Here is a 27,521-nt window from a genome sequence, read left to right as displayed (position 1 = left end):
GATAAAGTGATCATCATTCTAATACGTTTGGTTAATGTTCACCCTACGGTAGGGTTCAAAGTCAAGTATTTATGGGAAACATTCAAACCAGTAAAAACTAAGGAACCAAAACCGGGACATCTGAGCCAAGAAAGACAACAGAGGGGAAACCATGATCACAATCACTGAGTTTCAGAGTGAGTGTCTTTCTTTCACTGAATATAAATGAACGGCTGTATGAGTTACAGTTCCGACTGAACTGTATGTTCTGGAACTGGTATGTTCATTCTGACTTTTACTGTGTTAATCAACAGAATGACAATATGTTTTCCCTTTTAAATGACTACAGTAATAATTGCTTTATTAACTAACTGAAAATATAGCTAAACAATTTGTTCTAACTGGATTCTAGAAATCGGTGTGGGTCTGTCAGGATTCGGCATGTTCTTTGTGCTGTTTGGAATACTGCTGTACTTTGACTCGGTCCTGTTGGCGTTTGGTAATGTAAGTGCTATGATGAGCTGTTTAGATATGACACAACAAGCTAGATCAAATGTTTTTTTTTAAAGGGGTAGTTCTAAAAATTGGAGATTTTCTGTAATTTGCCCAACCATATGTCACTTTTATTAAAAAATGTTTTGCTAAACACAGCTAATCTTTTCCATACAAACTTTAAATCCAGAAATGGTAATAAGCGAGAAGGGGCTAAATACATGAATTTTGGGTGAACGATAGCTTTAAGTGTGTCAGAAAATTACATACAATATCGTTCTAAAGTTAGGTGTTTTTTTTATTCTTCAAAAACCTATATTTAAAGCTGCAGTCCGGCACTTTTTTGTGTTTAAAAATATCAAAAAAGACATTTTTGAAAAAAAACGTAACCAGCCAGTGTTCAAAACGATCTGCTTGCCTTACCTCGATTCAAAACGGTAAGCTTGTAATAATGATTTTAATTCCAGTGGTACTGGTGGATTTCCGCGGGAATTTCGAGCATGTCTTTGCGTCATTACGTCACTTCTGTACACATAGAGAAGGAGTCCCCGGCTAGCGTGTGTGGATGATGAAGGTGGAGATTTAGCTTAGCACTTGGTATGGCGGATCCCGAAAGTATAAAGCGACAATCACCAGTGACAACTGGAGATTCACCAGTTGTAAAACACAAAGACTTCGGACTTCAGATTGGCTACAGAAAAAATATATTTTTCACGTTTTGACGTGATATAAGCAATCGTTAGATTTAATCAGCATGATATAGCCTACTGCAATGCTTCCACCCACCCCCCGAATTTGGTCAGAACAAAAGTGAATGTTACTTACTTGTTCAGATGGCATTTTCCGATGAAAATTCTAATGTTGACACTTTCAAAAAGTATACTCTGAGATTGCTGATGACAGTAGTACAGTATCCACAGCGACACGACAGCCTCAATACATTGTGTTCATCCGCGCTGTTTCATGCCGATTTACTACCCACGCACAGTTAATAATTCCGCGAATAACTGCAATTGCAGATTTCGAACAGAGATGGCGACAAAGAGGAAAAACGACGGACTGCAGCTTTAAAACAAAAGCTATATTTCAAACAAAAATATTGAGCAGCACAAATGTTTTTAACATTGATAATCAGAAGTCAGCCTATTAGAATGATTTCTTAAGGATCATGTGGAACTGAAGTAATGACTGAATAAAAATATATATTTTTATAATAAAATAGACAACAGTTATTTAAATAATAACTGTTTCATAATTTTACAGTTTGTACTGTATTATAATAAATGCAACCTTAGTGAGCATAAATGTTTCTTTCAAAAGCATAAAAATATCGGTATAGTGCACATCAAGGAGCAAATGAAAGACGTGTGTGTTACCTGGGACAGGTACAAGGATTATTTCCTTGTGGCCTCGCGCTCATCCACAGAAACTGAGCCTTTCAACTAATTCGAGCTTCAAATGACAAAGGTTGGAAATACTGACTTCTTTTATTGTATTTTAATTTACCAACCTGCTGGCCCTGCACGAGAGTTCTTAGACGAGTTTTCAGATTTTTTATCTACTATTATTAAATTAGATAAAGTTTTAATTCTTGATGATTTTAATTTCTACATTGACGATCCCTCTTGTAATGTAGCATCTGAGTTCCCTTTCGAACGGTCACTTCGTATTGTGTAGCTATACGCAGTGGGGAAACTCCTTTTCCTCGATTTACTGAAGCCAATAATGTAAAACGCATTTTGCAGCTGCACAACTAGCACAGTGAGTGTCAGGCCAACGCTATCTCACGACCAATTCGTACGAATTTGTACGAGTGATTAAAAGGTGGCTAATTCGTACGAATTTGTACGACCTCACTCGTACGAATTTGTACGATTTGTCTAAACCCACGTGACGGTTGGGTTTAGGGGCGGGGTCAGGGGTAGGTCATTCGTATGAATTCATACGATTTTGGCAAATCGTAAAATATGTACGAATTAGCAAAAAACGTACAAATTCGTACGAGTGAGGTCGTATGAATTGGTACGAATTAGTCACCTCGTAAAATTCGTACGAATTGCCGTGAGATCGGGTTGGTCTGGCTCACTCATTGGCTGTGCTGCGGCAACTGCACATCCAATGGCGCAGGCCCGCAACATCCAGAGCCTATATTAGTCCCCGAAAAACCCCATTTTAGCAGATTCTATTCTTTCAGCGACAACTTCACGTCTCTGAAACCTTGGAAGCCTTCGCCGTCGAACAAGCCCTTTTCAGCCTGAGCGAGCAGCACTCAGCGGACTACGCCTTCACACCAGAAGTCGTCTCTCCTGAAGTCGTTCACCTGTGACTATCCGGCGTCAACGCATATCCTTTTTCTATTCTCTGTGATTAGAACGCGAAACGTTATTCCAAATGCCTCGCTCCTCTTGTGCCGTACGGGCACACGAGCTGCATCTCTGCCGGCGGCTGCTCTGTCTGTGAGAGCATGCCCATCTCTGTGCTGCGGACACGGCTAGCTCTCTCACGAGACGGCGACGCCGCTTCTCCCGCTCTTCCTTTCCTGGCTCTACTTAGGCCGAGGAAGAAGAAGCGCCGCAGCCAACGGCATCCTGAGAGGTTGGAGATTGGTCTCATGGTCTCACTTTCTCCTGCTCAAACGCCCTCTCCTGTCATGTTCGAGGGAGATCAGCACCAGGATGTGATTCATACACACGTGTCCTCTTTACTCGCCTTCATTTTGAGCTCATTGTTGTAGCTTTTCTGAAGGATAAGGCAGCAGTATTTACTAGTGAGTCAGCACATGCCGGGGCAAAGAGGACACACACACACACGCGTATTCACGCGGCTCCTCTGAGGTCAGTGTTTGAAGTCATTCAGAAGTCATGCATTAATAAAACCCATTCAGCATCCAACTGTAATCACATTTACAAAAGCTGCATGGAAATCATTATACCTCATTACTGCAATGCATTCTATATTGTTTTACTTTTACTATTCCATTTATTTGAATTTATTATTACAATAATGAGATTTTCATGAAAATGATGTCACAGTGCAATATATCATAATGGTCATAAAAGTATGCCTTATTGTCAGTATGCAATTATTATTGATTCTGCCAGTCAGACATCATCTTGAAATGTTTTGAGAGATTCACATGTCTCTGAATTTCTGTGCACCCCAATGGAATGAATGAAACAATGAACTAAATCACTGGGCAACTGTAACAAAGAGGTTCTCCTATCATATTTTCTGAAGACAGTTGCAGAAATATGACAGCTGCATGGATGCAGCGCTCTCTCCCCTGAGACATTAGGGAGTGTGCGTGCTGAATTATCTCGACGACTGGCTGGTGCTGGCACAGTCGAAGCCGAGCTACTGTCACACAGAGATTTGATTCTCGGCCATTTGAAATGTCTGGGTTTTAATATCAATGTAACCAAGAGCAAACTGAACCCCAGCCAGAGCGTGGTCTTTCTGGGCACAGTTATCGACTCTATAACGATGACAGTGTGGCTAACACGAGACCGCACGCTCTCGGTGCGAACGCTGGCAGCCTCATTCAAGGCTGGAGAGCGCGCGCCTCTAAAGACATTTCTGAAACTTCTCTGTCTCATGGCAGTGGCATCTTCAGTACTCCGTATGGGATTACTGCGCATGCGCCCGCTGCAGCACTGGCTCCACGTCTGGCCCCTAAATGGGGACCCAGGGACCTTCCTGAGAAGGTCTTGATCACTATCACTGAGCCTAAGGCCCCGTCTACCAGGCGCCTTTATGCTCAGAAGTGGTCAGGGTTTTCCAGCTGGTGCTCGAAAAAACTCTTTGATCCAGGGTCATGTGAGGTATCCGTGATACTCTCCTTCCTGCAAGAGCTGTTGGATGCGGGCCGTTCCCCGCCCACGCTCAAAGTGTACATGGCAGCCATTGCAGCTCATCATGCTCCAGTGGCTGGCCAATCACTAGAAAGAAACGACCTGGTGGTACGGTTTCTAAAAGGAGCTAGGATCCTCCATCCGTGCCTCTACGGTCCTTAGGGCCCTGAAAAGTCCACCTTTTGAACCGCTCCAGTCGGTTGATCTTAAACCTCTCTCGCTAAAGACTGCTCTCCTGGTGGCACTGGCATCTCTCAAGCGAGTGGGGGATCCTCAGGCCCTCTCTGTGCGCCCTTCATGTTTGGAGTTTGAATTGGAGGACTCCAATGTCATCCTCAAACCCAGACATGGCTATGTACCCAAAGTGCTCTCAACGCCGTTTAAAGCACAGGTTATCACATTATTAGCCCTTCCCCCTTCTGCTGAGGATGGGGAATAGAGGATGGATACCCGACCCGAGCCCGACGGGACCCGCCGGTACCCGACGGGCCGTGCCGGGTTCGGACAGATATTTAGAAATGATGTTCGGGTTCGGGTCGGGCTCGGTCACATCAGCGCGATAAGGCATTGAACATTTTAAATTTAAAACAGCTTATTATGTAGGTAGCCGATGTGCCTGATGCTTTCACTTGATGCAAACGTTCGTTTTTGTGATTAAAATACATGTAAAATATTACCATAACATCCGTCTTCCTGTGTGCGGACATTTGTTTATGTAGCCGTGACAACGAAACACGTGCATAATGTGCGCGCGCCAGGTGTTAAGAGCGCTTGTTGCTCCACGCGCTGATGCGCTCATCCTATTGACATTTCCGAGTGCCTTCCTACAGTTGCTTAATAAAAGCGGGCTTTCCACACAAACAAACATACAATTGTCATTAGTATGAGAAAAAAATGGGATTTTAACTGCCGGTCTCGGGTCGGGCTCGAACATAAATATCTTTATGCCTGTCGGGCTCGGGTCGGGTTCGGTTACTGCTCTGTCGGACGCGGGCCGGGCTCGGACTGAAAAATTCGGCCCGATCCGCACTCTAATGGGGAAGTTAATCTGCTCTGCCCTGTCAGAGCACTGAGAATCTATCTGGAGCGTTCTGCATCTTTCAGACAATCAGAACAGCTCTTTGTCTGCTTTGGTGGCTGATCTAAGGGTTATCCAGTCACTAAGCAAAGACTGTCTAGATGGATAGTAGATGCCATATCTCAGTGGGTCAGGTTTGCCCTATAGGTATCAAGGCTCATTCGACTAGAGGCATGGCGTCGTCTTGGGCTTGGTCCTCTGGGGTTCCCATTCAGGATATTTGTAATGCGGCCGGCTGGTCCTCGTCTTCCCCATTTATGAAGTTTTATAATATGGAGGTACCTTCCATACAGGCGAAGCTATTTTTGGTATGATCAAGGCCTGACGGTGTCTGGTCTTGTCTACAAATTATGTAACTGTGCACAATCCCATATACATTTATTATAAAACCAGCCTTTGGCCGGTTATATTTTCCCCATACTGATAGACCCGTCTGTCCGGTCCTATTGGTACATAATGTTGATTAAGTTCTGACATATATATACTCACTGTGCTAGCTGTGCAGCTGCAAAATGCGTTTTACTGTACATTATAGGCTTCAGTAAATTGAGGAAAAGGAGTTTCCCCACTGCGTATTGCTACGCAATACTCGTTCCCTACTCTCCGGGAACTGAGGTAGTTTTTAACACTCACAGATTCTTTTCAAGGGCCCCTATTACGATATTTTAAAGTTTCCTAATGTTGTTTTGGAGTCTCCTGCAACAGGTTTACATGCATCAAAGGTCAAAAAACTGTTTAATTTTCTCATAATATACATTTGCACATCACCACATTTCCAATGATTCTCAAACGGCTAAATTAATCAATCTCTCTAAATCCCTCCTTTCCACGAGCTACTCTGCTCTGATTGGCCAGACAGCTCAGTCTGTTGTGATTGGTATACCGCGTACAGCACGCGTCAAAAACAAAAACTCCCATTGCCATAACAAAGACAGCTCTGCGTGCATGAGGTGCATACATTTTCATTCACTTAGAGCTATGTTACACACTACATGAGAAGTCATTTTCGAAAATCCATAATAGGGGCCCTTTAATTTAAAGCAACATTTTTTCTGGTCCTACACACACAAAAGGACACACTTTAGATCTTGTTTTCTCCTTTGGACTAGACTTAAACTGCCTGAATGTTGTGGATGTTCATGTGACTGACCATTGCTGTGTATATTTTAATGTGGCCCGTAATGCTCATAATGTGGTGTCCAAAAGGTGTATTATAAATCAAAATGTTGTTGAACATTTTTTAGAATTGTTTCAGCCAAAAGTTCATAAAAAAAAAATCCTCAAAAAAAAAAAATTCATTGAGGATTTTAATGATGCAGAATTCTTTGTTAATCCCTTTAATGACCATTGCCAGTCTGTTCTGGACATAGTGTCCCCTGTAAAGCACAAAATTACTTCGCCTAAAAATATTTGTCCCTGATTAAATGAAGATATTGCTTCCATCAGGAGAACATGTTGCAAAGTAGAGCGCTTGTGGAAATCCACTCATTTGGAAGTGCACAGACTGCATTTAAAGGAGCTGATTGTATCACTAAACGAAATGATAAAGCAGGCCAGATCTATGTATTTTTCTGATCTTGTATATCAGAATAAGAGAAACCCCAAAGTTGTCTTTGATATTATTCAGAATATTGTTTCACCCTCAACTCCACTGGTGCCTGTTTTCACCATTGATGACTGCAACAAATCTTTTAAATACTTCGTAAATAAGGTGAATGAGATCCGAGCAAGTGTAAAACCATCTGATGAGAGCACCACTGTTGCTAGCTACTCCAAATTGCTCCTGGGCTAGCTTTTCTGCTGTCTCATTAGATGATGTCATGGTCTTACTTAAAAAGATGAAGCCATCCTCATGCCCGTTCCTTGCCCAACTTCCTTGTTCTTTAAAGTGATTGATCTTGTTGCTCCTCTTGTCGTCAAAATTATTAACACTTCACTTTCCATTGGGACCGTCCCAAACTTTTATAAACAGGCAGTGATAAGCCCAATTTTAAAAAAGCCCAATTTGGACCCAGCGGAGCCTTGTAATTATAGGCCAATATCAAAACTGCCTTTTCTCTCAAAAGTCATGGAGAAGGTAGTAGCTGAGCAGCTGACAGCTTTTCTAAGTTACAATGAACTTTTGGATAAGTATCAGTCTGGTTTTAGAAAGATGCACTCTACTGAGAGTTCTCTCATCAAAGTGTCTAATGAAGTACAGATGAATGCTGACTCTGGAAGGTACTCAGTATTGGTTCTATTGGATTTATCATCAGCTTTCGATACAGTGGACCACAAAATACTGTTGAATAGATTGGAAAAAGAGTTTGGTATCATTGGGTCTGTTTTAAAGTGGTTTTCCTCTTACTTGAGTGACATAACTTTTTCTGTACAGTATATGTAATGGGTATACTGTCTAAAGCTACTCCATTCTTGAATGGTGTTCCTCGGGGCTCTGTCCTAGGTCCACTTTTGTTTTTTACTGTACATTACCCCTCTTGGAAAAATGTAACAATGTGTCATACCATTTTTATGCTGATGACATACAGTTGTATTGCTCATTCAATGACTCATTTGATTTATTGGAATGTATTTCTTCTGTTAAATCGTTTCCAATTAAATTTGAAAAAGACTGAAACCCAAATTGTTGCCCCAGACAATAAAATACCATCCATCCTTCAACACCTTGGTTCTCTGAGCTCCTCAGTCCAGTCGAGCATCAGAAATCTAGGTGTCTGGTTTGACCAGTCAATGTCTTTGGACTGCCATTCTAGACTTTTGGTCAGAAATAGTTTTTATCATCTAAGAAATATTACAAAATTGAGGGCAATTTTATCGGACTCTGATCTCGAGATGGTTATCCATGCTTTTATTTCTTCATGTTTAGATTACTGTAATTCTCTTTTTACTTTTTGTAACAAATCTACTCTAAATCGTCTTCAAATGGTTCAAAATGCTGCGGCAAGGCTTTTAACAAGATCTGGCAGAAGGACACACATCAGGCCCCACAATACATTGCTGATTTGTTATGCACATACTCCCCAGGCCGGGCACTTCGATCCTCAGGCCAGAGTCTGTTAATGGTCCCAAAGACTCGCTATAAAACCCGAGGAGACCTGTCCTTTCAGGCTGTAGCCCCCAGACTGTGGAACTTTGTTCCTCCATGTGGCCGACTCTGTCGATTCTTTTAAAAGGCATCTCAAGACACTTATTTAAACAAGCTTTTAGTTGACTGGGTTTTATTTTGGGCTTTTTTAATGTTTTAATTTGTATTGATTGTATACTGTTTTATTATTGTGGTTGCACTTTGTAAAGCACTTTGGGATTTTATCTGTGAAAAGCGCTCTATAAATACACTTTACTTACTTACTACTTACATACATACATAACATTTTCCTTCTCTTGTATCAGATTCTGTTTCTGTCTGGTCTGGCCTTCATCATTGGCTTGAGGAGGACAGTCCACTTCTTTTTCCAGAGACAGAAGCTCAGAAGCTCCGCCTTCTTTCTAGGAGGCGTGGCTTTAGTTCTACTAAGATGGCCTCGTATTGGCATGCTAGTGGAGACCTATGGCTTTGTGCTTCTATTTAAGTGAGTAAACAGTTGAATCATGTCCTGTCCATGTGTGCGGGGCAGGCGCCTCATTCGGTTAAGATATTCTTACTTTAAACCAAACAAGATGCATTTGGCCTAATCTCATTTTGAAACCTTTTATATTTTTACTAAATACATGCTATTTGTCTGCTTGAATTGGCATCGTTCTTTGGATCGTTCCTCTCCTAAACTGACAAATAACACAAATCTGCATTGTTTGTAGGTCATTCTTCCCAATGGCTTTTGGATTTCTCTCAACAGTCTTGAACATTCCCTTTTTAACTACGGTATGGAACAAAAGTTGGATCAAAACTTAAATCTATATAAGTTAAGCACAACCAAAGTATATTAATTTTTTATATTAAACTTTCAGGGTTGACTTTCTTTGCTCTCTTTCAGATTTTAAACAAGTTATCTGGAAGTAGTTCCTCAATGGTGTAAGCGCAGATGTTGGAAATCTGGATGTGCTGCTGCAGTGCACTGTTCAAATTTTAGATTTTATTTTCCATATATATATATATATATATATATATATATATATATATATATATGATGGATAGTTGTGTGGTTTATTTTATTTTAATACTTTTGTCAATATTTATAACAACATGTCCTAATAGCTTAAGGAAATACTATATAACTTAAGAATGGTTTTTTTGTGTTCATCTATTTTAAATATATATCTTTTTCCATTTAAAAAAAATATGCAGCAATATCAGGATTTGATGAGCGCAAGACATACGTTGATCTGTACATTTACATTTCCCTCTTGAGATGAACACAAGCAAAAATAAAATGTCTGGTGATCTTGTAAAGCTTCTTGGCCTGCTCTCAACGCTACAAGTTATGAATATAATACATATAGAGGAGTGCTTTTCCAATCATCTCATTTCTATTCCATCTGTCTGCTCCCCCCAACTTCAATGAACTACCCTCAAATAGAAAATCAAATGATATTGAGTTCAAATATATAAAGGCTTTGTGGTTCTGAAATGTTCCGGTGAAATGGATGGGTGGTGGACCCACCCTGGGGCAAAAAGACAAGATCAGAGGGAAAGAGGGGAAGCTTATGCAGGTCTCCCACCCACCGGGGAGGCTATGACGCAGGTGATGTTGTATGAAAAAGATAAATTGTGTCTGAAAATTGTATGAACCAAACACAACCTCCATAACAGCAGGTGTAAAGGTAAGCCATATACTTTATTCTCCCACATTCTCCAATGTTCATGTTTGCTTTGATAGTTGCATACATGTTAGTGTAAGCGCACATTTTGTACAGTCTATGTGATGGTCTATTTGAAGTCTGACCACACATTTATACATTCTGTGTGATGGTCTATTTGAAGTCTAGGATTTGGATGCATGGTTTGATTGACAGTATTACATTTATGCATTTGACATATTTTTCAATGTGATTACAGTTTATTGAATTTTTTTTCTTTTGTAATCAGTACCTGCGTTCACTGGAAATATGCATTTTTGCAATTTTTTTGTATAGGGAGGTAAAACCAACCCAAAAGGGTTAAATGTGAAGCTTTTTAAAGAAGAATCCACTTTTTTGTAGTTTCTATGCTTTTCAAAATGTAAATGAATACACATCGTTAATTCCATGTTCAAATTGAGCCTGCATGCGGTTTTGAAGAATGCTTTTCATTTTTCTTACGCACATTTTACATTGCTGTTTTATCCTCGCTCAGCAGCATTTTGGTCACAAAATCTGATTAGTTTATGTTATTGTATAACTTTTTTTTATCATTTAGATCTATAAACAGAATAGAAGTAGAGGTGAAAGGCTGATTTCTGATGCTTTTGATAACTTAAATAATTTTTGAAGTGTGTGTCCTAGTTTGCGTCGTGTGTGTGTGTGTGTGTGTGTGTGTGTGTGTGTGTGTGTGTGTGTGTGTGTGTGTGTGTGTGTGTGTGTGTGTGTGTGTGTGTGTGTGTGTGTGTGTCCGTGTCCGTGTGTGTGATCCGTGCAAACCCTATACTACATTATGTATGCACAAGAATGGCAATACAATGGTGGGACTTTTTCTTTTCTTTTCCAGTAAGGAAAAAAGCTTATCATACTGAATTATGTGTTTTCGAAAATGTAAAAATGCAATGTCTGTGTCTGAGCTCACGAGTATGAAAAGATACAGATAAATGTCACTGAAACGTGTGATCTCTTAAATGAGTCTTCTTATATACACCCATGATTCAGAAAACAACCATGTGTACTAGTTTCTAATTACATTTCTTTCTTACAGAAACTAATTTTGGTTAAAAAAAACACATTCAAAATGATGCTACTTACCATCATTTTGATGATGTCAGTGGCGATTCAAGACACATACTCTTACTCTTACTTAAAAGGTAAGTTTAATGTTGTGTTAACTGGAATTAACTTCTAATAAATATATAAAAAATATAGCAAATATTAAAATGTGTTTAAACAGTCTTAAGGCAACAAATGACAATACAACTGAAAAGAAAATAGCCATCTAAGATTCCAGATGCATTGTAGAGGTTTTAAAATCGGTGTGTCTCACAACATTTACTATTGTCGTAACAGATGTTTATTGTTTTATGGAAAAACTTCATAATGTTGATAAAAGTTAAATTCTAAAATATTTCAAAAGCCTGTATTGGACATGTAAAGCATACTGACAGCTCACTTGTCTGAACGAAACACCTATCTCTAGATGAAACTCCCGAAGAAGCATCACTCCGGGTTCTCAGGAGAACTGATGCTCGTCCCACAGCTGGATCTCCTTCTCCCAATGCACAGCTGCTCTCAATGCACTTCTCCATGGGTGCAGGTCCTCAGCGGAGCACATGGTGGTTGTCTCCAGAAAAGCCTTACACAAAAAGAAGGCAGCATGTTGCATACTACAACCTCAATTCCTTCGGTCTCCGCTATGGGAAGAGAGAACAGAACATGCTTGCAGGATTTAAACAGAAGATACATGTAAAGTGAGGTCCAGTAAACCTTTTTTTTTCAATTGTTCTTTCGTGTATTCTTTGTGATCCTTTAATCATCTGATTGCCACATGTAATTGATGTACTATTGGATTGATTTGTGGAAAGAACATCCCAGTCAGCCTTTTCTTTATTTGTCACATTATTTGGTGACATTTAAAATAAACGGTAAAAATGTTATTTAAATTACTGAATCGTGAACTAGGTTTGATTTTTGTGTGTGTATGCTATGTGTAATATACTTCCTTTTCACACACTCTGATGATCAAAAACCTAACATGTTTTTTTGTTTTTTTTTTACAAATAAACTGTGATAATATGTCATATATTGCCACTTCAAGCTAAATATGGAAGTTGTTAAAAAATGTACTGTATACATTTATTTATATCTTGTAACTTAAACCGATTCTAAAACCTCATCAAGTCAGGTTCTCTGATTATTTCCGTATTTATATGGTAAACTGTTGCACTTACAACCAAAGTGAACTGCTCACTATTCAAATATGATATCTGTTAGTTTTGTTTCTGATCATCAAAATGGCACAAAGTTTGATCATCCTTAAAGACTGGACTTAAATTTCTATCTTTTCTACTGTGATCTATACTTGGATTGTATATCAATAATAATACAATTATAAATAATCTGTCAAATTGTTTTTATTATTTTTATTTTCAAGTACAAATTTCAACATTCAAAGCATCTCTTTCAATGAGCAAGATATTTTGGTGCTGTGTCTTCAGTGTTTAACCTTATTTAAAACTGGTGACGCTCAACCACAACTTTCCACTGACTCTAGATTATAATCACTGAGCGTTTCCGTGGTTGTGCTTTTGAGAGGGAACTTGATCAGCACTTTGATACAAATACTAAAGACCATAATCAGAAACAATTTGAAAAACTAAATAATTAATGCGAGTGTCTGAAGTCATGATGTGGATCATACACCCTGTATTCATTTTTACACTCTGCATGTTTCTCTTCAATGTGCTGGCAGGTAAGACACGTGGCACAATTATTATAATATTTTTTCAGATATATTTTCGAATAATGTTCAATAGGATGATTGTTTAAAACCAGAAATGTAGGGTATCTAGCTTAATACACTCTAAAAAATGCTGGGTTGTTTCAACCCAATTTTGGGTAAAATATGGACAAACCCAGCCGTTGGGTTAAATTTTTACATTACATTTTTAACCCAAAATTTGGGTTTGTCCATATTTTACCCAAAATTTGGTTGAAACAACCCAGCATTTTTTAGAGTGTATAAAATTATATAATAATAATAATAACAACAACAAGAAAGTAAGATAACAACTGTAAAATTCTTAAAGAAATTGTGCAGTGTGCAAAATACAAAATGATTATTAAATTAATAGAAACTATTTTAATTATATACCATATGTATCACTATAATACAGTTGTTATTTAAACAGTTAACCCTCTTGTTTAAGATCTGAAAGTTGAGATCAAGTTACAAAAAAAATGTGTGTGTGTAATTATGAAGAGGTAAGCACAAACGTGTACAAATCATCTGGAATGGAATAGAAAGATACAAAATATTTCTTATGTGGCAGAGAATGATTTTGAGTCAACAAATATGCTATATATATTGATGTAAATTATGTTGAAATGAATCTGTGATATGCAATTTCTTTGTAACATATCTGAAACTGAATATAGAATAATACAAAATCAGCACACAGTGCCTTGCAAATGAAATGTATTGATTCCCGCAGATAATCAAACAGCTCTACCTGACATTTCAAGCACAGTTTGGTAAGTTTGGTAATTCGGCAAACATAAACGTTTTTGGGTAGATTTACAATGTAACAATTTTTTACTTTTAGCCTTTGAGTTGTACAGTATATTTGTATTTTGACTTCTGTGAGAAGTGACACGTTGATGGCGTGCAAATTCAGTTTTTGATTTGCTACACAACTACACAACTAAATCTTGTGTTGATTCCAGTTATCAACATGTATTTCTGCATTGTTTTAGTAATGTTCTTCATCCGTTATTGTACGGCGTCATCTGCTTCCTCGTTTTCTTGGTTGTCATTCTCCTGATTCTTCTCTTTAAAATATTAATCTCGAATCAAAGTGGTGAGTGGTTTACAGTACTACGTTTAATTGCTTATTTATTCCTTCCTTAATAGCATAGTAAATAACAACGATTAAGTCTTTTTTATTTATTTAAAAGATGTAGCTTTATTTAGCCTAGTATGTGTGTGATTTTTTGTTTTAACTCAGGCTTTAGAAGAGACACTATCCACATAGACAGCGGCATGGGAGAATCAACCGATTTGCGTCAGAATAATGCATTAAGTGTTTCCTCTCCTTCAGGCGACGGTAAAAACACGTTTTACAATTCGTCTTACTGTTCGTCCACTGAGGCTTTCACGCTAAACTTTGGCCTTGTCAATTAGGTGGAGATAATTCATCCTCTACTAGTTCTGGGACCCCTGAAGGCTCGGTAAGTCATGAAAACCATCCATTATGTATTCCAGATGCATCACATGCCATTTTAAGGGTGTTGCAAATCTTTATTAACAGTTTTGTTTAATATGGGATTTTGTTTTTGTTTGGATGTCAGCTGGCACATCTTTCCTGTAACTCTCAGCGGTATGCAAGCTTTCAAGGCCGTTGTAAGACGTCTGACTACATAAATGTTGCAGAGAGTGCTTCACCTGGACGAGTGAACTTTCAAAAAATGGATATAGACTATGTGAATGTTAAAGAGTCCCAACGGAAGAAGATCAACAGAAAGGGCCAAGCGAGCTGTGATGACGGTAAAAGTGTTAGCAGCGATGCAAGCGAGGAGTCTGCTATTAATTACTCCAGAGTTGTCTTTACTAAGATAGATAGGCCTAAGTAAAAGATATGATTACCTTTTGTAAACAATTGGCTTAAACGAATCCCTAACCCACCCAGAAATGAGAATTATTATCATTTACTCACCCTCATGTCGTTCCAAATCCGTATGACAAGAATGTTTCAGTATTTATTGCCCGTACATCAAAAAGTCAATAGGGTCCAAAGTACCACTGCTTGAATTGACATTTAATTTTATGGACAAAGAAATCTTCTTTTGTATTTCACAGAAGTAATTGGTTTGGAACAGCATGAGGGTGAGTAAATGACGACGGAATTTTCATGTTACAGTTTAATTAATTCTGTAAAAAAGGTGTGCGTAAAAAGTTACAAATGTTCATATGTTCAGAACGAAAACATACCATTTTTAACATGTTTACCTAAGCATAAGAGATGGGAGGCTTTTTTTTTTCCCAGTGAATTTTCAGCCGCACTTTATAGTGAATTTTTCAGATCATAAAACACCACATCCTGACAGGAAGGAACCAGACATGCATCTGTGAAAGTCTAACAGTAATAAATAACTCATTTAAATGTGCAGGCATCAAATGCTGTAACCTGATCACAAACATGCCCCTTTCTTCACTATTGACACTTGCTTTTCCACCGTCAAGCATCGTTTTTCATTTAGGGCTGTGGGAGACCATAAAAATCTCACGATTCACCGGGAGCGCATCTCTCTGGAACATTGTTATAAGGACAATTTTTAAGTATAACTTTGATATTTCCCAATACCATCACACGTTTGATGCGATTTTGAATATTTGATATTTACAGGTTTAATATCTGATATGCCGCACATCAAAATGTCAACGTTATGGTGGTGGATCGCATCAGCTTGCACTGACACTGTCCCACCACTTCGTGGTATCAATGGCTCTGCATGTGTTACTATACGTTGATGTAGTAAACACTATGAAAGCCTATTTGAATGTGAACTTTGTATAAAGCTGTGATGCTATTTTGAATGCAGTACCTATTTATAGTCCATCTGTGCATGAGCCAATCCCAAGACAAATTCAATATCATTCTTCTCATTTTAAGGCCAAAACATTTTTATGCGATAGCCTATATAAACAACCCTAACCACACACATGGATATCTGATAAACACAGACCCTTAGGGAACCCAAAAGGACTTTAAAAGTCACCCTATTCTGATAAGACACAGATGTTTAAATAATTAAATAATTGGAGGAGACATCCAGGTTCCTAGAAACACTTCTATTTTGAGTTCACATTCAAATCGAATTTATTACTAAATTAGTTTTGCATTGCGGCACTCTTTTCAGGCGCTGCACAAAGCGAGCCTTTTGTGCAACTGCCTTAAATACAGCAGCAACATTTGTAGTTCAATGAATTCATAGTGCATGTCTTTGTGAATATTGTTACAGTATGTTACAAAATTTGTGTCATGGAAGTGTTGCTGCAGACATTTATGAACACACCGCTTGCATGTGGTTCTGTTTAGGGATTGAAATAAATACAGTTCATATTGAAGGGGGGTTTCATCTTTAGTGGCAGTGCAACAAAGAAATGCCATTGCATTGCTCACATCCGACTAATACTGGATGTTCTGTCCACTTTATTGCTGCAGGCACATCCCCATGTTGTCAGTCCAAGATGAGATCAATTAATCATTTCAAATCCAAACCTTTTTTCTTTATACAAAATTTACATTGTCACATAATCCAAACTTTAATAACAAAAAGCGGTTTGCACAGACAGTAAAAAAGGGATTGACTGTTGCGAAACGTATATCAATGCAAGGGGGATTCCAATAAATAATCCACAGAGGTTTGGCGTGTGAATTTGGGTGGTTTGGTTGAATAACAGCGCTCTGTTTTCACAAATATCCCCAGCACATGCAAGATCTGTGTTGTTGACAAAAAACAGACCTATTGAGTTGGCGTGTCCCTAAACCTTTTCCCTCCAATTTAGTTTTCTTCATTGTGGCTCTGTTTTATTCTCAATATAAACCATGCAAATGGCTGAATGCAGTTCGGACATTTTGCACAAAACAACAGCTTTGCACAAAGAAGTTAACTCTGTGGTCATCGATGCATTGCTAATAAGCCAATGTCATTGAATTAAGTTGTAAAACGTGCAGTATAAACAATCGATGAAAGAAAAAGACCGGTGAGGTATACCAAATGTTAAAATGTCTTAATAGCTCTAATGTGTAATGGCTTCAGTGTGTCAACAGTTACAATGGCTTCATTATTGAATTAAATAAAACTTGCTGGTATGTTTTTAATTTCTTGAGTGTAATGATAGTTTGACCACCAAAACCTCACATCAACAAACTTCTCTAGCCTTATTGCTACACTGTTTACAGATTTCACTTTTAAAACCACAAGAATTGCATTTAAAATGTTTAGGGCTGGAGGAATGGATTCATTTTCTTTTCTTTCTTTTTTTTCCGTTTATTATTATTTATCTGTTCATTTATGTCTGCATATGTAGGTAGGGAGACCAGGATGTCTCTAGGGTTTTGCCTCAAATGTCCAGCTGCATAAATTATTGGTTTCAAACACTGTCTTGAATGAGTACTTTTTGTGTGTGAATTATAGCTTCCAAACAGTCCTAGTTTTGTTATAGTAAAAATGTGAATTAAAAAGGAACTGATGTACAATTAATGTCTCATTGACAGACACACCCTACACTGTAAAAAAAATCCCGTATTTTTTACGGAATAATGCTGGCAACTTTGGTTGCCAGAACAATTCTGTAAAAAATACATCAAAACTGTAATCACCTTTACGGAGCAGCATGTAAGTTTTACATTTTAAACTGGTATATTTAACAATGAATTTCAGCAATATTGACATGGCCATAAAGTTATTGAACAAATTCCTTCAGTAAGAATTGAAGACACCTGATGTTAACAAGCAGAATCACTGAAGGAGAAAACCATAATTAAAGTCACCATTATGGAGATCAGTGTGTGTTTTAGTTGGGCTCTTTACCCTTAAATTATTACTTTAAGTTTTTGTTTGGCTGTTGTACATGAGTTATAACAGCAGATGATGAACAAAGAGAAAAGGTGATCTGATGGTTTTGGTTGTGTTTTAACATAATCATCATTTCACAATCATTTAATCTGAGTCACTGAACTCATATGAGTTAGGTTTATTTTATTAATTTTAGCTGCATAATATGTTTAGACTTTTCAATGAAATTAAAATAATCAAATCAATAAAAATACAAATAAAAAAATATGTATCCATATAAAAAAATGTTTTGGCAACACAGACATATCAAGATTTAGCGTATGAATCTCAGCAATGGTGACAAACAGATCACCTCTGATCATAAGCTCATTATTTATTCATGCAGCAATGCATGATGGGAGCCATGAATGAGTTTTGATTGGTAAAACCCAGAATGCACTGCAACATGCTTTATAAATGTCACCATTGTTGAGATGCACAGGCTGATTATTGATGTCTGTGTGTCTCTTTTTTGAACAAGAGAAACTTTTTAGAAATTATTTGGATTACATTGTAAAAGTTAATAGTATTATGGTGTACAATGACGGTACCACTATAGATAATAAAGTAACTTAACTCATGAATTGGACTCTATATGAGTTCAGTGATTCAAGTCAAATGATTGTGAAATAATGATTATGTTAGAACACAACCAACACCATCAGATCACCTTTTCTCTTTGTTCATCATCTGCTGTTATAACTCATGTATAACAGCCAAACAAAACTTAAAGTTAATAATTTAAGGGTAAAGAGCCCAACTAAAACACACACTGATCTCCATAATGGTGACTTTAATTATGGTTTTCTCCTTCAGTGATTCTGCTTGTTAACATCAGGTGTCTTCAATTCTTACTGAAGGAATTTGTTCAATAACTTTATGGCCATGTCAATATTGCTGAAATCCATTGTTAAATATACCAGTTTAAAATGTAAAACTTACATGCTGCTCCGTAAAGGTGATTACAGTTTTAATGTATTTTTTACAGAATTGTTCTGGCAACCAAAGTTGCCAGCATTATTCCGTAAAAAATACGGGATTTTTTTTACAGTGTATCAGTCTCATGAAAGCTTTGCTTCACGAAGCAGTTCTTCGCCTTCTGAGAATATAGTTCCCAGTATGTATACGGTTAGAAGATGGCTGCGTCTAATGTGACCTTGTTATTTGTACACGCTGTGACTATACAAATCACAACATGTAAATAGGAAAATGTTGACGTTATTTTGTCACTTATTGGGAGCAGTATGCTAGTTGGAGCCATTTACCTCCAGTCTTTGTGCTAAGCTAGGCTAGCGGTTGGTGCGTCAAACAGAGTTATGGGTCGCACATGGATGAAAAGGGTATGTATGGACTTATCTAACTCTGGGAGATACGGTGAATAAGCGAAAGTCCCAAAAAGTTGGCGTGTTCCTTTAAGATCTGCTTATCCTGTCTTGACATTACACCACATAAAAACTAAGGTGAAGTACATTGTATTCAGGATTATTAGCATCATTTACTTACCCTCATGTTCCACACCCATAAGACTTTCGTTCATCTTCGGAACACATATATAGATGATGCTTCAAAGAGAGACAAAGAGATTGCAAAACGAATCAATATGAATTGAGCGGTTTAGTCCAAATTTTCTGAAGAGACTCGATCACTTTATAATGAAGAGATTAAATTTAGGGTTCTATTCACATATAAACATTGATCAGCGAACATAAACAGAAGCTCAACCGTACTTGTTTGACTTGAGAGAAAAACCTTATTGGTTCTTGAGGAAGCTCAAATGTGTTGCGTAACACGAGAATGAACCTCTTTGGTTCCCGCACGTCAAGCGAACATGCTTGAGCTTCCGTTTACCAGAACTTATATGTGAGTTGATGAACGCTTATATGTGAATAAAATGGTGGCCGTTGATCATGATAAATGCTTTATCTCTATGATTATGAAGTTGTCTGAATTGTATTTATACTGATTGGATAAGGACTGGTGAAACTCTTTGTTTAAGATCGTCTTTGTATCCATCGTCTTTGTATTAAGAAGTGCTTTGTATCCACCTCTAAGCACTACCCCCTAAATATATATATAAAACTAATGTACAGATCGTAGTTCTAACTCTAGTAAAGCTCTAGTCGGGCTTGATGTCTGCGGCGTTCTTTATTCTCAATAAAGAACCGAGTCTCCTGCATGGCCTTTGCTTTCTGAGTTTCCTATGTGTCAGTTATTCACCTTTCCCAGCATGGCACATCTTTTGAAATTTCAGTCTTGATGCCTAAAAGTGTTTTTTAAAGGGACAGCTCATCCAAAAGTAGAGATCTGTCATTAATTACTCGCTGAGTAAACCTGTACGACTTGCTTTCCTTTCGTCTGTGGAACACAAGAGGAGAACTTTTTCCAGTTACTCTTTTCCACGTAATTAGTCCACATGGGGATGCACATGCACCATAAGAGGAAATGGTTTAAAGTCCAATGGGATTGGAGACACGAGGGTGCTTAAATAACGACAGTATTTTCATTTCCAGGTCAAGTAATTCTTTGCACATACTTCTGCCCTGACATCTATTATTATTTTATTAAAGTCATATGTTAGAGGAGAGAAGCAGCATGTGACTCCGAAAACAATAAAGTAATGCACATCTATGACAAGACAGAGACATGGACAAAAAAAAAATGAATCAAACTAACCAGCTAACATGGGATTGCTTTATTGTAAGTGAGTAGTTTTAAGGACAAACACACTGCTAATGTTAACTGCTCCACGTTCTACAAAGCACTGACGTCTCATTTGTTCTTTGGTACTGCACAAAATATATTGTTGTTAGATTCCTTTTATCATTCCTTTTACCAAGCAAATCGTTAGATTAATTATTTGCTTCTGACATAAAGACAGCACTTAGAATGGGGCTTAGAATCTGCCCTGTATATACAGTATTTTATTTATTTATCTATATACACTCCATATATATGTCTGAATATCAAGACAATTTCAATCTTTAACTGACATAAAAGAAAATTAACTCTTTTCTCTTTCTAGGAATTATTGATATATTCCATTCAAGATGTCATGGTCAGTTTGCCAGGGCAAAATGTGCAAAGAGAACAAGATTAATGCATCAAGTTTATTTTGTGCAACAATACTTAAAATATTTTCATGATCATTAATTTCCTTCTTTTGGTACTATATCCTGGTTGTAGGCACATTTTGAGCATGTCATTTAAAATGTATTATAATATCAATACTGAATGAGAAAAAGCAACCTGCTGATATTTTGTCTCTCAATTTATAGTTTGTTTTGAATAAATAACTAACTCCACCTCTGGGTTTCCTGGTTCTTTTTGTGTGTCTTTCCTTCATGTTGGAAACTTTAAAGAATGTTGATTTTTCTGTTAGACTGAGATCACTTGGGACACCCTGCTGAAAAGATCACCAGAGATAATCACCAGCATATGTTTGGCTACTGGTCTCAGCAGGCTTCTTAGCTAGACCAACACCACTCAGCACTGACCAGGATGCCAGTCTAAGTAGGTCTTTTCAGCAGGGCCAAAGTGCATTGTCGGTCACTTACTTTTTGCTGTCTATAAAATAAGAGAGTTATGAGCAGAAGTCCACCGCACCCTAGTGTAATTATGAACAGGGTGCCAAAAGAGATGGTTAAAATGTTGGATTGTTCTGTGGTAGAGTTCCTCTGTGTTTCTCTGTTTGGATGAGTCTGGTCCGTCATTCCCTGCCTGTCCTCCTGGGATCTGCTGTCTGTTAAAAGCAATGGTATCTTTGGTGAATCATCACAGAATTGGAAACACATGACTCAAGCAACCTTGAACGCATTCTTCTGCCTGATGCGTCTCATCTGCCTGATGTGATGACGTCTACTATTCAGGGTTAATATTGTTACTTAAAACTAAAACTATTTTGTTTTTGTTCATTGAAATGAAGTTGATATAAAATACTAAGTGGATGAAAATATTAATGTTAATAAAAACTATAATAGTATATATAAAAATAATATATTTATACTCTATCTTACTTCCTCACCCTTGCTGAGCTTTGTCTCATGGATGGTTCCCATGAAATTCCTTGGCACCCTCACCGGACTTTGGGTGGGAGTTTGCACATTTTTAGGAGGGCTGTTTAGATGATCTGGTTGTTCAACAAGGATGCTCAGACCTTCTGATGAATATGCAGCTGCATTCAAAGAAGACAGAACTGTGGCTGTGACTGGAACAATGCGTTTACTTATTTGAAACATCTGGTAAGATTGGCCTTTTTTTTCTGTGCTCTTCATATCTTTATATGTTGGCTCAGATGTTGCAGTAATCCAGTTCCGGGATAATTTCACATAGGAACTGGATGGTCCTTCCTGGCTTTTGGAATCTAAAGACCTCTTTGCAAGTAAAAGCGGTGTGCTCCTCTGCACACCGTCCTGTGTGTTATCTCTTGTGCTTTTTTGATAGGGGCCAGAAGCGATCGACTGAACAGTTGGGTCAGTTCTGCTTGGAAATACATCCTTATAATTTGTAAATGAAGGGAACAGATCAGATGATGGCATATTCTCCATCTCTAAATTTAAAGTTTCTTCATGTAAAGCTGGAGTGCTACTAAAGAGGAAGTTGGATAAATCTCCTTGCTTTGATCTCCATGTGGTAGGTGTCCCTGGAGCTAGTGTTTGGTGCTGGGTTACTGGGACAGCAGACTTGACTTGTTTAGCTTTCTCATTAACACCCTGCAAGGATGCCACAGGTGGAAAAGTTGATCTTTGTGGGGATTGAGTAGATTTTAAGTAAATATTCCAATGACTTGTGAATGTAGAAGTCCTAGATGATCCACTGCTCACTGTTGGACAAATGCAGGGGCATTCAGAGGTACCTAGAGGAAATGTAATGCAAATGTTATGTGAATTATGATAAAAGTAACTAAAGTGAGATTTGTTGGCTTTTTGCTAATATTTTGCTAATTAAATTAATTTCGAGAGCCTGTTATGCTCTATTTTGGATTATTTCCCTGTTTTTAATTAATTCCTTTGTTTGTTTTTTACATTGCTGTCTGTGTTTGCGTTTTCCAGACAAACTGTCAATCTGTGTGTATAACAGATGAGGATTTGTGACTCTTTCTACAGGTTACGTTGTAATACCAGTAGGTGTCAACAAGTATCTTCATGAGTGGGCCATTTTTATTCGAAAGATTAATTCAAAAACACAGATTAAATTCAAAAATGATACCAATGACAAAATTCAAAATTGAATTAATTAAAAAATGAAACAAAAATGTTTATGAATCAGTCTTGAATCATTTACTAAAATTAACCTTTAAAAAGTTCTAAACAGATTAATTCAGGAATGAAACACCACTACTGTGTGTTGCTTGGAGGCACACAACGATTCTTCTTCGGCTTTCAGAACTATTTATGTTGGCAGTGCAAAAAAGTAACTGGCAATAGTGTGTCTAAAATATAAGTTACTCAGTATTAAATGGGTTATTATCTGCTGGCATTATTAAGGGCCCTATCATACACCCGGCGCAATGCAGGCGCAATGCAAGTGTTTTTTGCTAGTTTCAGCCCGACGCAGTTATCATTTTCACGTCCTGCACCACGTTGTTTAAATGGCAAATGCATTTGTGCCCATGGGCGTGCTGGTCTGAAAATGAGGTGTGTTCAGGCACATTGTTGGCGCGTTGCTATTTTGAGGCAACTGAAATAGACTGTGCATTGACCAATGGCACAGTATTTTTTTGGGTCCCACTTTATATTAAGTGGCCCTAATACCTGTGAACTTACATGGTAACTACATGTGTACATAGTATGTAACTACAGTGTAAGTACACATTGGTACATAGTATCTACAGCTGTATTATTAGTGTAACTACACGTATGTAACAACCCACGTAATGGTATGTGTAAGTACAAATGTGTAACAGGACATTGGTAACAACACTTTTTTCACATTAGTAAGTACACATGTGTAACAGGAATTATGTAACTACATTTTGTAACAACAATATGTAGCCTATTTGTTCCTTCACTTCCACATGCAGTTTTAGATACTGCAGTTACCAGTTTGGGTATAAATGTATTTAATTTCCAACAAGTGGACAGTTCCTATGGAATTATCATGTAATGACACTGATGTACACAACAATTACCTTAACAATTACACTTTATATTAAGGGGACAGTTCCTGAGGAGTTACCATGTAACACTGGTATCACAAGGTGAAACTTTAGTTGTAATTCAACATTAGTCCTGCCAGTCATAAATACATGTATTCCAACTGGTAACTGCAGTATCTAAAACTGCATGTGGAAGTTCAACAACAAATAATGTTACAAAATGTAGTTACATAATTACTGTTACACATGTGTACTTACTGAAAAGAAAAAATGTTGTTACCAATGTCCTGTTACACATTTGTACTTACACATACCATTCTGAGGGTTGTTACATAGGCTACGTGTAGTTACGCAAATGTTACAGCTGTAGATACTATGTACTAATGTGTACTTACACTGTAGTTACATACTATGTACACATGTAGTTACCATGTAAGTTCACAGGTATTAGGGCCACTTAATATAAAGTGGGACCCTTTTTTGTTTTTTAAAGGGCGAGTTAGTAATGTGCGGATTGTGCACCTATAGACGGGTCCACAACGCGCTAACACTCTGCTTGTTACACACACAGGGACGCGCAGCAGCACACAAACAAGCCAAATAAAAAGATTAATATTGTTTTTCAATAAAGATATGGCGGATTCCAGCTTGTCCCGTAGATGGTCTGCTCGCACGCTTTAACCTCACGCATGAGCAGATGTGTTGTGCGCTCTGGCAACGCGCGTGTTCAGTCTTTCCGTTAGAAATTGTCACGAAACCGCCAAAACGAAACCGCCATGGTGCGAGCGCAACTGGCTTTTAAAGGGAATGGCTAGGTGTTTTTAAAATCGATGCTACAGTACATGACAAAATAAATGAGTTCCCTTTTGCTGCAGTAGTCATAGCCCTTCTGCCAGTCCGACTGTCTGTGAGCGGGAAGTACAATCAGTAGTTTTAACAAAAGTGCTGCGTAGATCTGGATGCAGGTAACATGGAGAAAGAGTACACATTATTGATTTACTTATACTACTGACATTGTTGCAGCAATACAAAGCTTGTGCAATCTTGTGAGAGTGATTGCTTAATTCTAGATGATTTTACTGGACTTCGCAGTTATGATACCTGCTGTTTGGCTGAGAGGTTCAGTGGAGGATTCTGGGTAATCCTCTGTGAACTCCTCTTCACAGTTCCAGTCCACAGGTTTGTCGCTCTGAGTCATTAGACCCATATACATGTGAATCACTTCCTCAGCTTTCTCCAAAGCTGCCCTCGGCAAAGTCATGTGCATTCTTATGAACTTAGTTGGGCTATCCTGTAAGGTGTAAAACAGAAAAGGTGTTATTTAGGTGACTGGCTCTAGGGGTTGCTCTTATCACACCTGTGATACTTTGAGAAAAGGTCAATGATAATTGGCTTGTGGAATTTGCATGCCACTCCCCAATACATATGGGTATAAAAGGGAGACGGCATGAATCACTCATTCAGGTTTGTTCGGAAACAGTGTCCCGGCCATTTCAGCAGTCAGTTCAGCATTGTGGTAGGAGAAACACACATATCGTTTCCTCCACCAGGGAACGGATGTTACAACAGTAACCAAGACATTCCCTATCTATTAGTCACTTCGACGTAGTGTCGATGACTGACACTATGGGTTCCCCAGGGAAAACGCCACAACAGCTGAATCTTGTTACTAGGTCTATGTCGGCAAGCCCTCATGTTCCGGGTTACAAGCGCACTCGCATCATCGTAACCTACCATGGGTAGGTCGCTTCAGCCAGTCTTTTGACCTATTCTCTCTCTTTTTTTCAATAAAACTAGCTGTGCAGACCAGAATTAGCGTTGGGGAATCAGAGACCACATCCTGCCTTAAGGGAGGTTAATATGTGGAGAATATATCACATGGACTTACCAACCAGGAAGTTATACACGTGGAAAGAGAGGCGGTAGGTCCTAGCTAAAGAGGAATGAACTACAACAAAGGAAAAGACGGAGCTCTGACTGCGCATCACTGTGTGTCTTTCCCTCCCCATTTCAGAGGATAAATAGATTGAGCTTGGGTATAGGCGACACTCACTCGGCTCCGAAGAACAAATCTGAATGGGTGATGCATGCCGTCTCCCTTTTATCCCAGTATGTCCGGGGGAGTGGCGTGAAAATTACACTGCAATTCTCATTGGCCTTTTCTAAGAGTATCATAGGTGTTTGGGGCTCCCAAGAGTGGCCCCTAGTATCAGTCATCGACACCATGTCGAAGTGACTGACATATAGGAAACTCTGAATTACTTATTACAAAATAAAAACAAAAACATTTTAGTATGTACAGTCTAACCCTACTAAAAGAAAAACTATTTTAATAAAGACCACTGTTGCCAAACCACTAGCTACTGCCCAAGACTCTTGGTTACTTGACTTTTTACCCTTGAAACTTTATGTACATACAAAACAATGCCTAATGTTTCCTTTTGCTTAATTCTTGCACTGTTTTACCTCAAATGTTTTGTGATATTTGTCATTAAAAATAATTTATATATTCTCTATCACTATCATTTGCAGCTACACAAAATTATTACTCTTTCATTTTGCTCTTTTCATTTGTTTACTAGTGTTTAATTTGTAGACATTTAGGCTATTAAACACAGTAAAGTATGAAACGGCAAAAATATTTTTCAATAACCCTATAATAACTTACAGATAATAGCACCACAGCTCTCCTAGAGAATAAAAATAGATTTTGTTACCTCCATCTCTTCATTGATCGAAGGGATGCATCTCTGGGAGTAAATGTTGTAGATCAAGTTCTTCAGTGAATTGGTGTAACGATAATTGTCGGAGTCCTTAGCATATCTGAATTGTGTGTTGAGTAGCTCCAGTATGTGAGGAAATGCTGCTTTAACATAACACACAACACTCTGAAACACACAAACATATGACAACCACAATGAACATTTGATATCACACACACTGATTTTGTACACCCTATTGTTTTCAAACCTAAATAACAAAACACACAAGGCTATTTTTAAAGTTATCATACACCACATTTCTATAAGACTGCACTTTGTGAGTTTTTATTCCTATTGTAATACAGCACACAAGCTTTCCAAATCACAATGCTTGCAAATGTCATGCTTCATATCAAACGCGCTCTTTTGTGAAGTGTGTGCTCCATTTGAATGCTGATGGGGCATCTCAGATCTCTCCAGAATGGTAAATGAGAGGAAATGTTCAAACATTCCCTAAAATAAATGGTTACTAAACAGAATAAAAATATCAATCATCTTAATTATTTTCATTTACCTGTTTTTTCAATGGCATTTTCTGCAAAAACATCTCATCTAGTCTTAAGTGGAGTGGAACTTTATTCATAGAAATGTACAGGAAAATTTAAGTCCCCTCAGGGATAAGTGACTTAGTCAGGCACACAATTTCAGCAAAATTATTGCAGGGTTTCCTTCAAGATGCATTATTCAAATATAAAGGGCATCAGGCCATATGTACAATTCCTGCTGAACAGCAGGGATCCCAAAACTCATCTGTGTCCAGAGCAGTCTTCAAGCTGTGATCTTTCAAACTCTTAATATGACTGATAGCCTTGTAAATTTCCAAAAGAACGTTGTGACTATTTCACTATTTTTGTTCTTCCAGTGGCAGT

The 27,521-nt window shown here is 38.0% G+C and overlaps 3 protein-coding genes across 5 annotated transcripts in view; 2 read left to right on the top strand and 1 right to left on the bottom strand.

The window, feature by feature from the left end:
* Nucleotides 1-57: 57 nt before the first annotated feature.
* golt1a (golgi transport 1A) lies at nt 58-9,499 on the top strand. The gene is made up of 5 exons (XM_079596538.1): nt 58-176; nt 392-483; nt 8,791-8,969; nt 9,196-9,259; nt 9,372-9,499. Exons 1-5 carry the CDS (start codon nt 152-154, stop codon nt 9,411-9,413), a joined length of 402 nt encoding a protein of 133 aa, XP_079452664.1. The 5' UTR covers nt 58-151; the 3' UTR covers nt 9,414-9,499.
* Nucleotides 9,500-11,927: 2,428 nt separating this feature from the next.
* Nucleotides 11,928-17,460, top strand: LOC306990133 (uncharacterized protein). Of its 2 annotated transcripts, XM_079596536.1 has the most exons (6): nt 11,928-12,928; nt 13,671-13,710; nt 13,933-14,036; nt 14,184-14,282; nt 14,360-14,406; nt 14,527-17,460. In XM_079596536.1, the coding sequence occupies exons 1-6, from the start codon at nt 12,844-12,846 to the stop codon at nt 14,806-14,808; spliced, it is 657 nt and encodes a 218-aa protein (XP_079452662.1). In that variant the 5' UTR covers nt 11,928-12,843; the 3' UTR covers nt 14,809-17,460. The 2 variants fall into 2 exon arrangements, with proteins under 2 accessions (XP_079452662.1, XP_079452663.1); XM_079596537.1 differs by lacking the exon at nt 13,933-14,036.
* A 3,006-nt stretch (nt 17,461-20,466) lies between these two features.
* Nucleotides 20,467-27,521, bottom strand: part of csf1a (colony stimulating factor 1a (macrophage)) — a 68,952-nt gene continuing 61,897 nt past the window's right edge. For both annotated transcript variants that reach the window (XM_079596535.1, XM_079596534.1), the window contains 4 exons: nt 26,608-26,778; nt 24,992-25,181; nt 21,818-22,648; nt 20,467-21,535 (listed from right to left, as the gene is read on the bottom strand). In XM_079596535.1, the coding sequence (XP_079452661.1) occupies nt 21,303-21,535; nt 21,818-22,648; nt 24,992-25,181; nt 26,608-26,778 (1,425 nt within the window). In that variant the 3' untranslated portion in view covers nt 20,467-21,302. The remainder of the gene's footprint in view (nt 21,536-21,817; nt 22,649-24,991; nt 25,182-26,607; nt 26,779-27,521) is intronic.

The sequence above is a fragment of the Phoxinus phoxinus genome, assembly GCF_949152265.1.
Source record: "Phoxinus phoxinus genome assembly, chromosome: 22".
Lineage (NCBI taxonomy): Eukaryota > Metazoa > Chordata > Actinopteri > Cypriniformes > Leuciscidae > Phoxinus > Phoxinus phoxinus.
This window is presented reverse-complemented; position numbering and strand designations above follow the sequence as displayed.